Genomic DNA, 14,563 nt, shown 5'->3' on the forward strand with positions numbered 1-14,563 from the left:
GTGATGGTTCCATAGGTATACTCATGTGAACAAATTACATAGAATTATATACACATTGTTGTACCAATGTCAATTTCCTAATTTTGATATTGTACTATAGCTATGTAAAATATGATCATAGGGGGAAAATGGATGAAGGATACACTGGATCTCTGCATTGTCTTTGCAAATTTCTGTGAATCTATAATTATTTCCAAATAACAAGTGAGAAAAAAAAACTTTGTTCAAATATTATCTTTCTTAGGTGGTCTTAATTTATTGCATATATGCAGACGAGGGTCTTCAAGTCAACAGTGCTTCCGAAGGCTCTGCATTTTTAACTGATCTCAGCCTATTTATATTTATAGTAAAATAGAAAACTCTTATGTAGCACACAACATGCTCTAACGGCTTTATATATATGGGCTTATTAATCCTCTCCAAGCCCAGTGTGATAAGTAATATTGTCATCTCCATTTTATAAATGGGACTCTGAAGCACAGCATGGTGATTTGGCTAGAAAGTGCCAGAGTCAGAGAATGGGGCCAAGCAAACTGCAATCACAGTCCATGCGTATCTTAAAAATCCAGGTAATGTAAAGAAAATAAAAGGAAGTGTGTTCCTTCAAGAATAAAAACGAAAGTACAAGGGGTTTTATCTGGGTTTTTCTTTTGGCTGTTCTTCATCTAACAAATAAAAACTGCTTTTACGTTTACAGTAAGAACGCTGATGATCATCAGGTCGAAGACAGGCTGAAGGAATTGAGATGTCACTTTACCTGGGGGCTGCTAATTGAAGACGGTGCAATGACTGATTTAGAAAACAGGGTCTTGGAAGAGATTGAGTTCCTAGACACCAAGTACAATGTGGGAATACACAACATGCTGGCCTATGTGAAGCACCTGAAAGGCCAGAATGAGAAAGCCTTGGAGAGCTTGAAAGAAGCTGAAGACTTAATCCAGCGAGATCATGCCAACCAATCGGACATGAGAAGTCTGGTGACCTGGGGCAACTATGCCTGGGTGTGCTACCACCTGGGAAGACTGGCAGGAGCCCAGACTTACCTGGATAAGGTGGAGAGCACTTGCGAGAGGTTGGCAAGTCCCTTCCGCTATAGAATGGAGTGTCCTGAGATGGACTGTGAGGAAGGATGGGCCTTGCTGAAGTGTGGAGGACAGTATTATGAACGGGCCAAGGCCTGCTTTGAAAAAGCTCTGGAAGCAGACCCTGAAAACGCTGAATTCAGCACCGGGTATGCAATTGCCACCTATCGCCTGGATGGCTTTAATGCAGCAATAAAAGGCACGGAGGAGTTTTCTTTGCACCCCCTAAGGCAGGCGATCAGGCTAAGTCCAGAAGATGCATATATTAAGGTTCTCCTTGCACTGAAGCTTCAGGAAGTAGGACAAGAAGCTGAAGGAGAAAAGTACATTGAGGAAGCTCTGACCAACAAGTCCTCACAGACTTATGTCTTTCGATATGCAGCCAAGTTTTACCGAAAAAAAGGCTCTCTGGATAAAGCTCTTCAGCTCTTAAAAACAGCCTTGCAGGCAACACCCGACTCCGTCTTCCTACATCACCAGATAGGGTGTTGCTACAGACAACAAATGATCGAAATGAAGGAAGCTACAAAGTTGCCACGTAGCAGAGAGGATGAAGAAAATGCAGACAGAATTATGAGATTAGCCATATTTCATTTTGAACTTGCTATACAGAAAAAGCCCACATTTACAATAGCGTATATGGATTTAGCCAACATGTATACAGAGCAAGGTGAACAGCAAAAGGTTGAGGACACGTACAGGAAAGCACTCACCCTGCATGATGGTAATAAGAGCCTATTGCAGGAGGTCCATTATCGTTACGGCTACTTTCTGCAATGTCACAAGCAATCTGACAATGAGGCAATTACCTACTATTTAAAAGCACTATACATAGAACCACAGTCAAATGCTAGACAAAAAATTCTCACTCATGGTCAGCACAGACTGCCCACGCGGAGGGACTTGTCCCACACTGTGAAAGCAACACTCACAACTACTGAATGCTCTTAAATGAGAAATGCTTTCCTTGCAATGTCCTGTTCCATCTCTTATTCCTATCCCGATTTTACAGGTAGCTTAGACATATGAACCAACTAGCCCAGGATCACACATCACATAAACAGCAAAGCCCAGTCTTGACCCCAGGCAGTCTACCACCAGGTGGCCACTGAGCAACACTATCTTTTGTGCACAAAGGCAAGTGAAAGGAGAATGTCTTACTAGCTCTCGCTTTGTCCAAGATGGGAAGGAGGGAAGGAAAACTCAAGGGAAAATGTCCCCTTGAACCCATAGACAGAATAAGGATTGTTGTTCTGTTATGGAGCTTTACCATCTTGTACTCAGAGCACACAGCTCTAAAATAGGTGAGGTGGTGTACGTGTGTGAGGGAGTTCCCACCATCAGGTGGTCCTGTCACCCACATGTCTAGGAGGTTGTTTCTAATGGCCTGGCTTTGCTCATCCCCAGATGGTTGCCTAACAGTCTCTCTTCCCTGCAGGCAGATGTGGGCTTCCACAGCAGGCCTGCCTGGGCCTAGTTCCCTTTTCTTTCTTACCCTGGCTGGTTCCACCCTTCATTCCTGTGCTCTTATTATCCTTAAGGAATCTTACTACCTACCTCTATCTGTAGAGTATACATAGGGAATGGGATTGGCATTCTCTTTATTTAGGTAATCTTGAGATTTGGTGGCTTTGGGGAAGAACACATGGATTTAAACAATATCCTGTGCTGATGAGATGTCAAGAGAGCCAGCACAGGCTTCTAGGAACTTCTCTCTTGGTAACGGCCCAGTGTGGTTTATCTCAAGATGCCTAAAATCCACCCTGAATGAGTTGTGGAAGAGGTTTTTAATTTCCACAAAGGGCGATTTTATACTATACCTTTTCTCAAGCCTACCCTTTTCCTAAGAGATACTGCATACATGATCTGTGAATGTGCAAAAGGCTGTCTGATGTTCCTTTTCTGGGTAATCCGCCTTGTCTGTAATCTTTGGCCTTACAAAGGCCAGGACACCCCTCTGTCTGCTGGAATGGTAATACGGTAGTTCCCTGACAAGAAAGTGAAGAGCAGTCGCGACATCTGGGAGTTGGCCTGCTGTTCTGTGGCACACAAACAATTTTGCAGAACATCAACATCACACAGTGCCATCCTGTGTTCAGGATGGATCAAGACCAAATACAAGGCCACTCTGTAATCATGTCTGAGCACAGACAAAAATATGAATACTGTCCAATTGGGTCCCAAAATAAACAAACAGCCCCTTCGCTTGGCTCCTGTGAGTGACTGCTGCTTCTTTACAAATTACACCTTTAGTCTCCGTCTAGTCTTCCCCCTTTCCAGATACAATTCAAGATATGCAATCATAGAATCATTCCTGCTTCCTGGCAGCATTCAATCCCAAGCAAAGCCCTGCTTCTTAAACCCTCCCCATAATCACCTAGCACAAGCTCAAATCTGATAAATCCTTTCCATCGCCCTCTTACTGAGACACCCCACCGTTCCCCATGGTGTATGTTCTCTTTCACTGCAATGAGGGATGGACCCATCTTGCTCAACTACAGGTGTATTCCTGGTGGTCTTTGGCTGAAAGGGATTGTCACTGAGGATGCCCAGCTCGAGCTGTAGTCACTCTATCATCCATCACCAATTACAGTGAAGCAAGACCAGCCAGTGGTTCAAGACAAAGTGAGCCACTTATCTATATCAGAAAGAACACTGGATCAGTCAAAGGAATATCTAATATCTAAACTATATGAGCATTTTGGCCCACAGGGATTAAAAGCTCATGGAAAATATTTCGGACAAGTCTCTTTCTCTTAGTGTCTTAGCAATTCTCCCTCTTTATAATTAAAGAACTAAAGTATTGTCTACTTCAACAAAAGTAAAGAGTCTGAATTGGAACAGATGATGCTAATCTGAGATTTGGGAAAGTATATACAATTTTAATTTTTTCTTGTCATCTCTATTAGTTATGGTAATGCAAACTGTTATCATACAAAAAACCTGCAATATCACTTGGCAAGCAACATAGAGATTTACTTCTCATTTTCCTGATTGGCAAGTGGCTGTCTTTCATCCAGTGATCCAAGGACTAAGACTCCCTCCATCTTTTGACTATACCATATTTCATATGTTGCTTCCAGGTGTTCACACAAAAGAAGATAGACCATGGAAGACCATGCATGGGCGTTTCATGGCCTATGCCTGGAAATGGCACACACGATGTTTGCCCATTTTCCATTAGCCACAACTCAGGTATATGACCACATCTTAACACAAGGGATTTTGGGAAAGATAGTCTAGTTAAGGGCCCGGGAGAAGGAAGAAACAGCACAGCTGGGCTACAGTTTTTCCAGATAATTATGAATAGACAATGAAGTTAATAACCCTGCCATGGAACACTCACTGAAAGGGAAATTGTTCTATGTCCTTTAGCTTATCTCGCTGCACTACTCCCTGCATAACCAGGAAAAAGACACTTACAGGATGACTCTGTAACACTTCACAAGAGGATATCAGAGTTTTCCAAATGGTCCTTTTCTCCTGCTAGTCGTGTGGAGAGTTACACCAGCCTGGATCTCACAGAAAGTCATTAAACATGTCAATGGGTTTTGACTGACTCTCTGCTGGTTTTGGCTTCGTATAGGTGGTCTAAAAAATAGTAGGAAGAGCAGGAACATGAGAACAATTCAGAAGAATTATGTGAACTTTGATTCGATTTTATCTTATTTTTTGGCAGCTGACTGATATGGGGATCCGAACCCTTGGCCTACGTGTTATAACTCCACACTCTAACCACCTGAGCTCACCAGCCAGCCCTCGATTTTGACTTTAACAGCCACACATCATAAAGTACTAGAGACCCCAGTGGCCCCATCACATTCTCTGACTACGTGCACACGTTCCTCTACTGACCAGTTCAAACACCATTGTCTGAACCCCTGATGGTGAACAGTAATGATCATCAAATTGTCAGTACATTTGAGTAGGCTCCACTATGGTCTCGCTTGGCAGTAATACAAATGCTGCCAGAGGATGTAAACAACATGCACTTATCCTTACACACCAATGCCTCAAACTCCGGAGGGAACCATTCTGCCTACCGCAACCCCACAGAGGAAGACCTAGCCAACTGCAGCCTCACCTGCAACCTTATTCTTCCACAGATTGTCAGTGGCTCTCTACGGGGTTCCTTTGGGCATCAACCACTGACCCTGGTCCTAGGAGCTTCCATTGCAGATGTCCGTGGAACCACCTGGCTGGGAACGTGTGACAGTAACCAGTTTGACAAAAGAGTCTGACTTGTTCCACAGAAATATAGATCCCTGTTCTCCACTGGTCTTTCCACAACGTCTGAATGTCATCAGAAGATCCCGTTATCCTCTATCTCCTAGGCCACATTGACCCCAACAGTAAACGTGCATATCAAAACTGCTTCTCACAAACATCGTGTTAGCTGCCAAAACTGAGCACATATTCATAATCAAAGCAGAAACAGTTCTCCCTCTCTCCAAGTTTCATTTTCACCAAGATGGAACACTGCCAATTTCACTGGGCCTGAAAGGAATGAAAAATTGCCTGGGGATACCTCTTCTGTATAAGCATATGCTTTTCTGAAAAGCCCTAGAACTCTGCGGACAAATGCCAGAGGAGCCTCCCAGCATGGACCAAACCACAACAGAGCACCTGCTGCCTCAAAGCACCATGAGGTAAAGGCTTTCTCTGCTTTCCCAACCTTATTTCTGTGCACTTTGAAATTCCAAACCTGTCCTTATGGACCATTTCCTTCTCCTAGGGGAGCTGTCTCACTCACGGTTCCGACTCTAATAGGCACCCTCAAGCAGGTAATGGAGGAGAGTGTACTAGAGGGGCTATTTAAGAGGCTGTGGGCAAAGTTCAGGAAAATCAACAGCAGATGTTCCTAAATAGGAGCAGGCCGAGGACTAACAATGGTGGTAACATGACACCCCTAGGCCTACAGGGCAAGAGGAGAGAGCGGTCCCCAGACCTGCAGAGACCTCTACCTGTGGCTGTAGGGGAGGGGCTTCTCTAAAGGCTTTTGGTGAAAAACTCAACCACTGCCAAGTGAGCACGGTGGGAGCTTAGGCATTAACACCACCAGCTTCACCTCCTCCTGCACTCTGATTTCTGACTGTTGCCTTCTGGTGGGCTAAACCCAAAAGAAATTCAAAAATCAGAGAGGTCCAGTTAATGAAGTCCATAAACTCAGCTTCCCCGAGCACAGAGCATAGTGAAGAAGGCAGGAAAGTTGATCCAAATGGGCAAGATGAAAATATATGCACAGAGGTGAGTTTTCTAACTGTCTTGTTACTGAGTTTGCTTAATAAGAGCAGCAGTACTCTTAAGGGAAGGAAGAAGTAAGCGATCTTAATTCCAAAGGAGATATCATTTGTGTAGCACTTTCTAATGCAGTGAGAATTATCCAAAGGATACTTATTGAGTGTTCACGGGAACAGAGGCCTGGGCCTAGACGGGAGGCTGACATGGGGACCAGTCAGGGAAAGAGCATTTAGATCCTTTCAGGCTTTTACATGGGAAGGAGAAGAAGCTATGTTCAAAAACCGTCTTTTTTCTGGTCTTACTGATACCAAGTTAAAGTTTTGGGATTACTGTGAAACTGAAATTGTGACTACTAAACAATTTGCCTTTCACCAAAGTGTGGTACCCTAACCCGCAGCATCAGCATCAGCTGAGAACGTGTTAGCAATACACATGCACAGGCCCCACCTTAGACCTGCCTACTCAGAAACATCAGAGTGGGGCCCATCCATCTGTGTGTTGTAAGTCTTCCAGGTGATCACGTTGCATGCTAAAGTTTGAAAAACCACTATACTAGATGTTAGAAGATGGGAAATCTTATTGCGGTTTTGAAGTGTTGGTTCTAAAATATAGGTATTCCTTTCTTTGCTGGTTTGGTTAGAACTGGTGAAATACAGAAAATATTTTCTACTGAAAAGCATTCTGACATGATACAGTTCTCCCACTGGATGTCCCATTGAGTGGGAGAGGAAGAGTTTTCAGTAAAAGGGGCCCCGCTTCTAGGATCTCTCCTCCAGTAAACACCTATACCTGTCTTGAGAAGAAATTGTAAGTGAGGGATTGCAAAGGAGTTTGCCACAAGAGTATCCAGTCTCTCTTTTTAATGTAATGGGCCCGTGGCCATACAATGATGTGAGCTTTGTCCACAGCTGTGGAGCTGACAGAAAGCAGGCTCACCCTCTCCCCAGCCTTGGCAGCTAGGCTACCCGAGAGGTTTTGCAATGGCCTGTGCCTGTGTTTCTAGAGTCCCCTGGTCGGGATGGCCTAAGGGGGCTCTGGACTATTCCAGAATGAAGAAAACCCATGTCGAGATACTCCTGATCCCAGTGATACAGAGACAGAGGAGCAGGGTGAGCTCTTCTTTCCATTTATGCGCGTTGATCAAAAATACAAGCAGCTGAAGGGAAGAGGATCTACACACAGGGAAGGCTACTTGTGGTTACAATTGCCCACCTGCCATATGCACAGAGGGGTTAAGTCACCACACACATACACATACTCGTAATTGGATAATAATATGTACACTGCTAATGACAGTACTCTCTGTGTGCTTACTAGGTAACAGGACTTTAGGTTCTTAGCATTCCTCTTTTAGAGAGTAAGGACACCTCTCTGATGGCATTACACCTCATCGTCTTCCCAGGACCAAGAGGAAAGAAAAGATGACGCATGTTGATGAACAACTACCTATAAGAAAGAACAATAATTCTCCTCTGGCAGGTTGGCAGGGCAGCCCTGTAAGGCTGTTCCAAGTGTGCGCTGGAAGTTTTGCAATCTTGGTGAGGGCTCAAATCTGGAATATCACCTATCGATGCACCTATCAATGCAGGTCACCCTGGCCCTGATTAGATCACTCAGAAGGAGGGACTCTTTCTACTGATGGCTGGATCAGCAGCTGAGGTGCCTGAGATTATGCTACAAAGTTAGAAAGCCTGGAATGGATCATCCACAAATATTCTAGCAGCTCTAGAGCAATGGCAGTCTGTGCGGATGATTTTCCCCGGGCAGTGTCTGCTCTCATCATACCACGGACTACAGTAGGCAAAGTGGAGCATTTGGGTCAGAAGCTCTTCCTGATTCCATCTCCTTTAGAAGTGGAGGGTATTTTCAGTGAGGAATACTGATTTTATTCACTCCTGATCTCACCCCATGTTCACAACCATCACATTCAAACCCGCACCCACATCCACACAGGCACGTGCACAAGTTTCATTAGACAATATTTCCGGACCACGGTTGGGTGGTAAAAAGAAAGGTTTCTGGAGCTCCTGACCTCAGCAGTCAACCAAGCAGTCCTGCCGTAAAGCAAGAACAAACTCAGTGTCAGGATGGCATCTTCCATAGACTCAGGCCTGCGGAGGATGGCTTGGGAGTGCATGCAGGGATGCACTCAAGAAAAATCCAAGATCTATGGGGAGTTTATGAGGTGGAGATGTTGACGGAAATGGGAGGACTCTATGGAGCCAGGAGCTGTATTCTCAGAGGCAATAAATAGTAAGATACTCTGTAAGCCTAAGTATCCTCTACCTCACTTGACAGTTATTCACCTTTTGCGAATTTTCCCTTTCCCTTTATTTTCAAAAGGGAATGTTCTATAGTCTTTTTTGTGATGAGGTTATGGTTAAATATTTTGAGTCAGGATGATGGGAATTATATGAAACTTGCTTTCTGCTATACATTGTCAAATATAGCATCAAAGGAAATTTATAAAGGTCCCCTCCGGAGTCTTTCTTGGGACTAAAGGGTAGAAAACATGTCAGGTATAAAATGTAAGACAATTAGTTGAGAACGCAGAGGCAAATATACTTACATAGGATGTGAGGGCCACTTTTTTTTCACTATTAGAGACAAATTTCTTTTGGCCCCCTTATGTTCTTAGAGGAAGACTAGAACTTCAGCTGCACTTTATAAAACAGTAAAATATTGGAAAGAAAACTTCTGGTCCCCTTCAAACTTACTATTCTGTCTTCTCCATGCGTAGCTGAGTGATCACTTCACTTTTTGAGATTTAGAGTAACTGCCCGCCACTAGGCTGCAACATTACGTGACATTAGGTTCAGTGAATTACAAAAGTGAGACTTGCCACTTCCTCACATAGACACATCTAGCCCCATGCAATGTTCACTCATCCCCCTACTTCTGTCCCCATGCAGTAAGTCTGCCATTGCGAGGTGGTTCCACCCATTTTTCAACCTCTCTGTTTGGGATTGGCTCAGTAAATTCATAGAGGTGAAGGAGGTAGGATGCCCTACCACATTTTCCAACCTAGCTCAAGCATTCATGAAATTCATCATTTGAAACCATATTTGGCTCTCAAATTTCACTCAGAACCCTGTCTGGGAGGAGAGAAAACGAAAATGTGTTTACGTGTTGGGAATAAGGGAAAGATGAGTAAGGAATTCACCCTTCTGTGAACCCTCTGTTCCGCATTTGTTCAGACAGCATTAGTGGTGTATTACAAAGCTGGGAGGGAGCAGGAGAGAAGGGTTTTGCAGTGTTGAAGGTGGTGCTGAAATTATTTTGACATTAGCAGACAAAATCTCTTTTGAGTTGACTTGTAGACTTCCAATACCTACCTGCTGGCACCATGAAGGGTTCAGCATTTCCTCCGGGTATTTGTGTCAACCTGAGATCTGTCCTAATGGCATAAGCACAGGAGCCAGAGAGGCAAGAGCTAACAGAGGCAGGGACATTGGGACGGAGAATATTTGACTATTTGAAGTGCTGGCTTCATTTCCAGTAGACTGAATACTACTAAAAATAGAAATAATTGCTGTCTTCTTTTACTGTGAGGAATCTGATGGAAATCTCACTGAAGATAGCCTGGCTCAGTTGAGATGTCACTTTACATGAAGTTGTTAATTGAAATCACTGCAACGCCTGATTTAGAAAACAGGGTCTTGGATGAGATTGTCCCTAGACAACAAGTACAGTGTGGGAATACACAACCTGCTGGCCTGTAAGAAGCACCAGAAAGGCCAGAATGAGAAAGCTTGGAGAGCTTGAAAGAAGCCGAAGACTTAATCCAGTGAGATCATGACAACCAATCAGACATGAGAAGTCTGGTGACCTGGGGCAACTATGCCTGGGTGTGCTACCACCTGGGAAGACTGGCAAGACCAGACTTAACTGGGCAAGGTGGAGAGCACTTGCGAGACGTTGGCAAGTCACTTCTGCTATTGAATAGAGTGTCCTGAGATGGACCATGAGGAAGGATGGGCTTTGCTGAAGTGGGGTAAAAGGAATTGCGAACAGGCCAAGGACTGCTTTGAAAAGGCTCTGGAAGCAGACCCTAAGAATGCTGAATTCAGCACTGGGTATGCAATTACTGCTCATCGATCGGATGGTTTTAACACGTCAACCCTGCACCTTCTAAGACAGGCCGGCAGGCTAAATCCAGAAGATGCCTATATTGAGGTTCTCCTTGCACTGAAGCCTCAGGAAGTAGGACAAGAAGCTGAAGGAGAAGAGTTCATTAAAGAAGCTCTGACCGACAAGTCCTCACAGACTTATGTCTTTCAATATGCATCCACGTTTTACTGAAGAAAAGGCTCTCTAGATACAGCTCTTCAGTTTTTAAATACGGCCTTGTGGGCAACACCCACCTCTACTTTTGTGCATCACCAGATGGGGCTTTGCTACAAGGACAAGATGATCCAAATAAAGAAAGCTGCAAACAGGTAGTCTAGAGGGCAGGATAGAGAAGAAGTGGACAGATTGGTTCGATTAGCTATAAATGAATTTCAAAATACTTTGAAACTAAAAGCCTCATCTGAATCGGCTGATGCTGACCTTGCTGAAATGTATGCACAAATAGGCCACCACAGAGACGCTGAGGACACTTTTCAGAAATTGTTATGCATGAAGATCACTGAGGATCACCTGCAACAAGTGATTCATTACTGATACGGCCGTTTCCAACAATTTCACATAAAGTCTGAAGATACAGCATTCACCTTTTACTTAAAAGGTCTAAAAATAGAAAAAATGCCCTATTACAGGGAGAAACTTCTCAATGCTTTAGAAAAATTGGCTATAAGACGTGTTCACTGGAATGTACGTGTTGTGGAAAGTCTCAGCCTCCTTGGGCTTGTCCACAAATTGAAAGGCGAAGTGAGTGAAGCCTTCACGTGCTATGAGAGGGATCTGACTCTGGCTGCTGACCTCAATTCTATGTTTTGAAACAGAGGTCACCATTACTCATTTAACATATTCATAACTAAATAGGTCATCAATCTTTCCCAATTGTTGCCTTCAAAAATCTGTAACATGGGGAAATACACAATAGTTTGACACAACACATACTCTGCTGCCTGACTGACTCCCCTCTTTCTTTCCCCTTCTATCCATGTGTCTATGACAGGAGCATCCTTTTTTCAACAACACATCCCTGCACTCATAGGCCAAGGTTGATTAATGCTGTTTGGGGCATCTCTCACCTGCTAGACCAACAAGAATTGTTTTCCGTGTGATCTTGAAAATGAAATGAATGGCTTCCATTCTCGGTCTAGAAGTCCCAAGCAGAAGAGACAAACAAGGAAGGCTTCTTTTTCATGTGCCCAGGGGCACTGACCTGCTACAAGATCTAAGAGCAAAGCAAATGAGCAAAGATGTGCGTTAGAAAGAAGGACGAGATTTCAGGAGTTTATTACAGCATTCCAGCCCGAGTTTCCATTTCCCAAGGCCCTTCCGCAGCCAAGATGGGCTGGTCAGTGAGTCAAGCCAATGACCTCCTTATAATAAATCCAACCTTTTGTTTGCATTTGTTCATCTTCTGGCAATCTCAAGAGATCTGTGTGCTCCAAACACATTGCTGGACGTTAATTCACACCTCAGGAAACTTAAAATGTGTTGGGGAAAGACAAAGTAAGAGAAAAAATCTCGTAGGGATACACAAGGTGAAAATGAAATAAATACTCTAGTGCAGTTTTTAAGTCCTTACTGGGTGGTGTGTGATTTAATCCCCTTTTGCTCCCTACCCCAAAATATTCAGTAACATCTGCTAAGATGACAAATTCTTTGAGTGTATTTCATTGGAGATGTAAATAAAAAGAGATGTATCTTTTATGTTTGGGTGGAAATTGAAAAATGCAGAACAATTTATGCAGCACTAGATGGCCTAAAGCAGAGGAAACTGTGGGAATATAAACCTACTGGATTAGTCTGTTTCTGTTGCTTCTAACAAAATACTTGGAAGTGGGTGATGTATAAGAAAACAAAATGTATTGCTGACACTTTCTGAGGCTGGGCCGTCCAAAGTCTGTCTCGTGGTGGTGACAGCAACCCAGGGGTCTCACATTGGAACATGGTGGAAGTAGAAAGAGCAACAGACTCTCCTCCTCTTTCAAAGCCCTCAGAACCATGCCCCTGATCATCATTTTTAATCCATTCACGACTGCACGGTCCTACAGTCCAATCATCTTTTCAAGGCTCCACCTTTCAATTACCATAATAGGATTCCCCACCCTCTACACAGTCACAGTGGTGGCTAAGTTTCTCATACATAAAACTTGGAGGACACAATTCAACCTTCAGGGACTTTGGGGATGACATAATCCAATCTACTACAACTACCAAGAATTTTTTAAGATACTGGAGAACAATTTACTCCTGCAGGCTATGGAATTGGAAGGTTGCCTTCTGTTACCTTGATCCCTGAAAATTAGGATTGGCCAATGCCGGGGGATTGGGCTCGGGGACTGGATGGGTCATTCAGATGACACTTAGGGAACACACAAGTCACAACCTTTTCAGTTTTGTTGATACTAAACAAAAAAACAGATTCATCAAATTTAACCAGAGGAAACTACTGAAATGGGAATACTTATATTGTCTTTTCCCTGTAAACATGGGACTCTTGGGCTCATCTGGCCCCTCTTTGAATTCCTGAGCTGTGATCGCTGTAGAGCCACTTGTAGGGGAGATTTGTGTTTGCTCCTGGAATAAATCTAAATGAGAAATCTGAGGACACATCTCTACTGATTAGAAAACACACAGACAATGTTGCTGTACTTATCACACTACATAACTCCCAGCTTTTTGGTTTGGCTCCGTTCTGTAGTAGTTTCTAAACAACTATTGCTCCTTAGCCACTGGCAGGTCTTGGCAAAAAGAAGTAATGGGAGATTTATAATCATCTTGGCTAAATTCATCACAAATATAATTCTCACCTAGTTGGTAAGTCGTCAGGAAATTAGGTTTCATTGCACTCATTAATTAACGCTGAAACATTTCCACTACTAAAATTTGTTTATCTAGCAACTGAGTCTACCTAAAATTGGAGGTGGGCGGGGAGGGGATGTGGGCCTGTGTATTTGGGTGAGCATAAGGCAAGTCCTAAAACAATCTATTTTAAACAACATCGAATCTCCCAGACCTGCAAGCAGAGGAGGTACTCGATAAACAATCATGGAATGGTTGACTGAGCATCTTGTAGTTGCTGCTCGTGTCACTGGCTCCTACACTCAGTATGGACCAGGGAAGAACAGAGGGAAATGGGAATGCATATAAAAGACATATCTATCTGCTTATCGTCAAAAGAAAAGAATGAAAAGATCATAAAATTCTGTAATGGGAATCTATGAAAAAGCAATAGAAGCTAGACTTCTCTGTATTGTTTTTGAAACCATGTAAATATTATACCTAATTATAAAACCAAATTCATATTCCAAAAAGCAATCTGCATCTGCATACTGAAATGCTTTATCAATTAATTGTGCTGATTGCTTTTTTTGTGCAACAACAAATAATATGATAAATTGATGGATGGATAGCGGAACGAATAGATGAATAGATACATGACAAAGGAAATATGTAAAGCGTTAGTTGTAGAATCTAGTTTTCACTGATAAATGAGCCCAGCACAGCTTTACTTTTAATCTCTTACTGCAAACACAGAACATTGCATGAGCCAGGTTAAGGGAGGCTTAGCCAAGCTGACATGGCACCAAGAAGAATGAGCATAGCTAGGATAATCTTGCACAGCTACGAGAATCATTTCTGATGAAACAGTACACCTTAGATGGCTAGAATAGAGACTGTTGAAAATTAAAAAGATTTTTTTTCATTAGGCCTAACATGTTTCATTTTGAAAACTCAAGATGCTACCGCATACATTTTCACTCTTCCTATGAATTGGGAAGACGTTAAAGGCGCTTTCTGCCATTGCCCATTCTCGAGAAGGATATGCAAAGGCATAGAATAATTAGTAAGACACGACCTCGCAGTGAATGGCAGCAAATTTAGATTAAGAATCCCATTCGGAGACTTCAAAATTTTATACCATCAAATGAACAATCCCTGCGGGGAGGAGGCTATGAAATTTGCAAGTTCACACAGTCAATTTTTACAGGTCTCCCTACTCTAGGTTCAGGGGACTCTGTACTAACTAGCATCTCCTAGCTCCCAAGTTTCTACAAGGCCAGGAAAGAGAAATTAGCACAAGAAGAAAACCGATTTCACCAGCCTCCTCTCAACTAGTT

The 14,563-nt window shown here is 43.2% G+C and overlaps 1 protein-coding gene across 1 annotated transcript; it reads left to right on the forward strand.

Annotated features, from left to right (window-relative positions):
* Nucleotides 1–770: 770 nt before the first annotated feature.
* On the forward strand, nucleotides 771–2,033 carry LOC134381747 (interferon-induced protein with tetratricopeptide repeats 1-like). Its single transcript, XM_063101587.1, has one exon. The coding sequence runs from the start codon at nucleotides 786–788 to the stop codon at nucleotides 2,031–2,033; it is 1,248 nt and encodes a 415-aa protein (XP_062957657.1). The 5' UTR covers nucleotides 771–785.
* Nucleotides 2,034–14,563: the final 12,530 nt, after the last annotated feature.

The sequence above is a fragment of the Cynocephalus volans genome, chromosome 7 (assembly GCF_027409185.1).
Source record: "Cynocephalus volans isolate mCynVol1 chromosome 7, mCynVol1.pri, whole genome shotgun sequence".
In the NCBI taxonomy this organism is placed as follows: domain Eukaryota; kingdom Metazoa; phylum Chordata; class Mammalia; order Dermoptera; family Cynocephalidae; genus Cynocephalus; species Cynocephalus volans.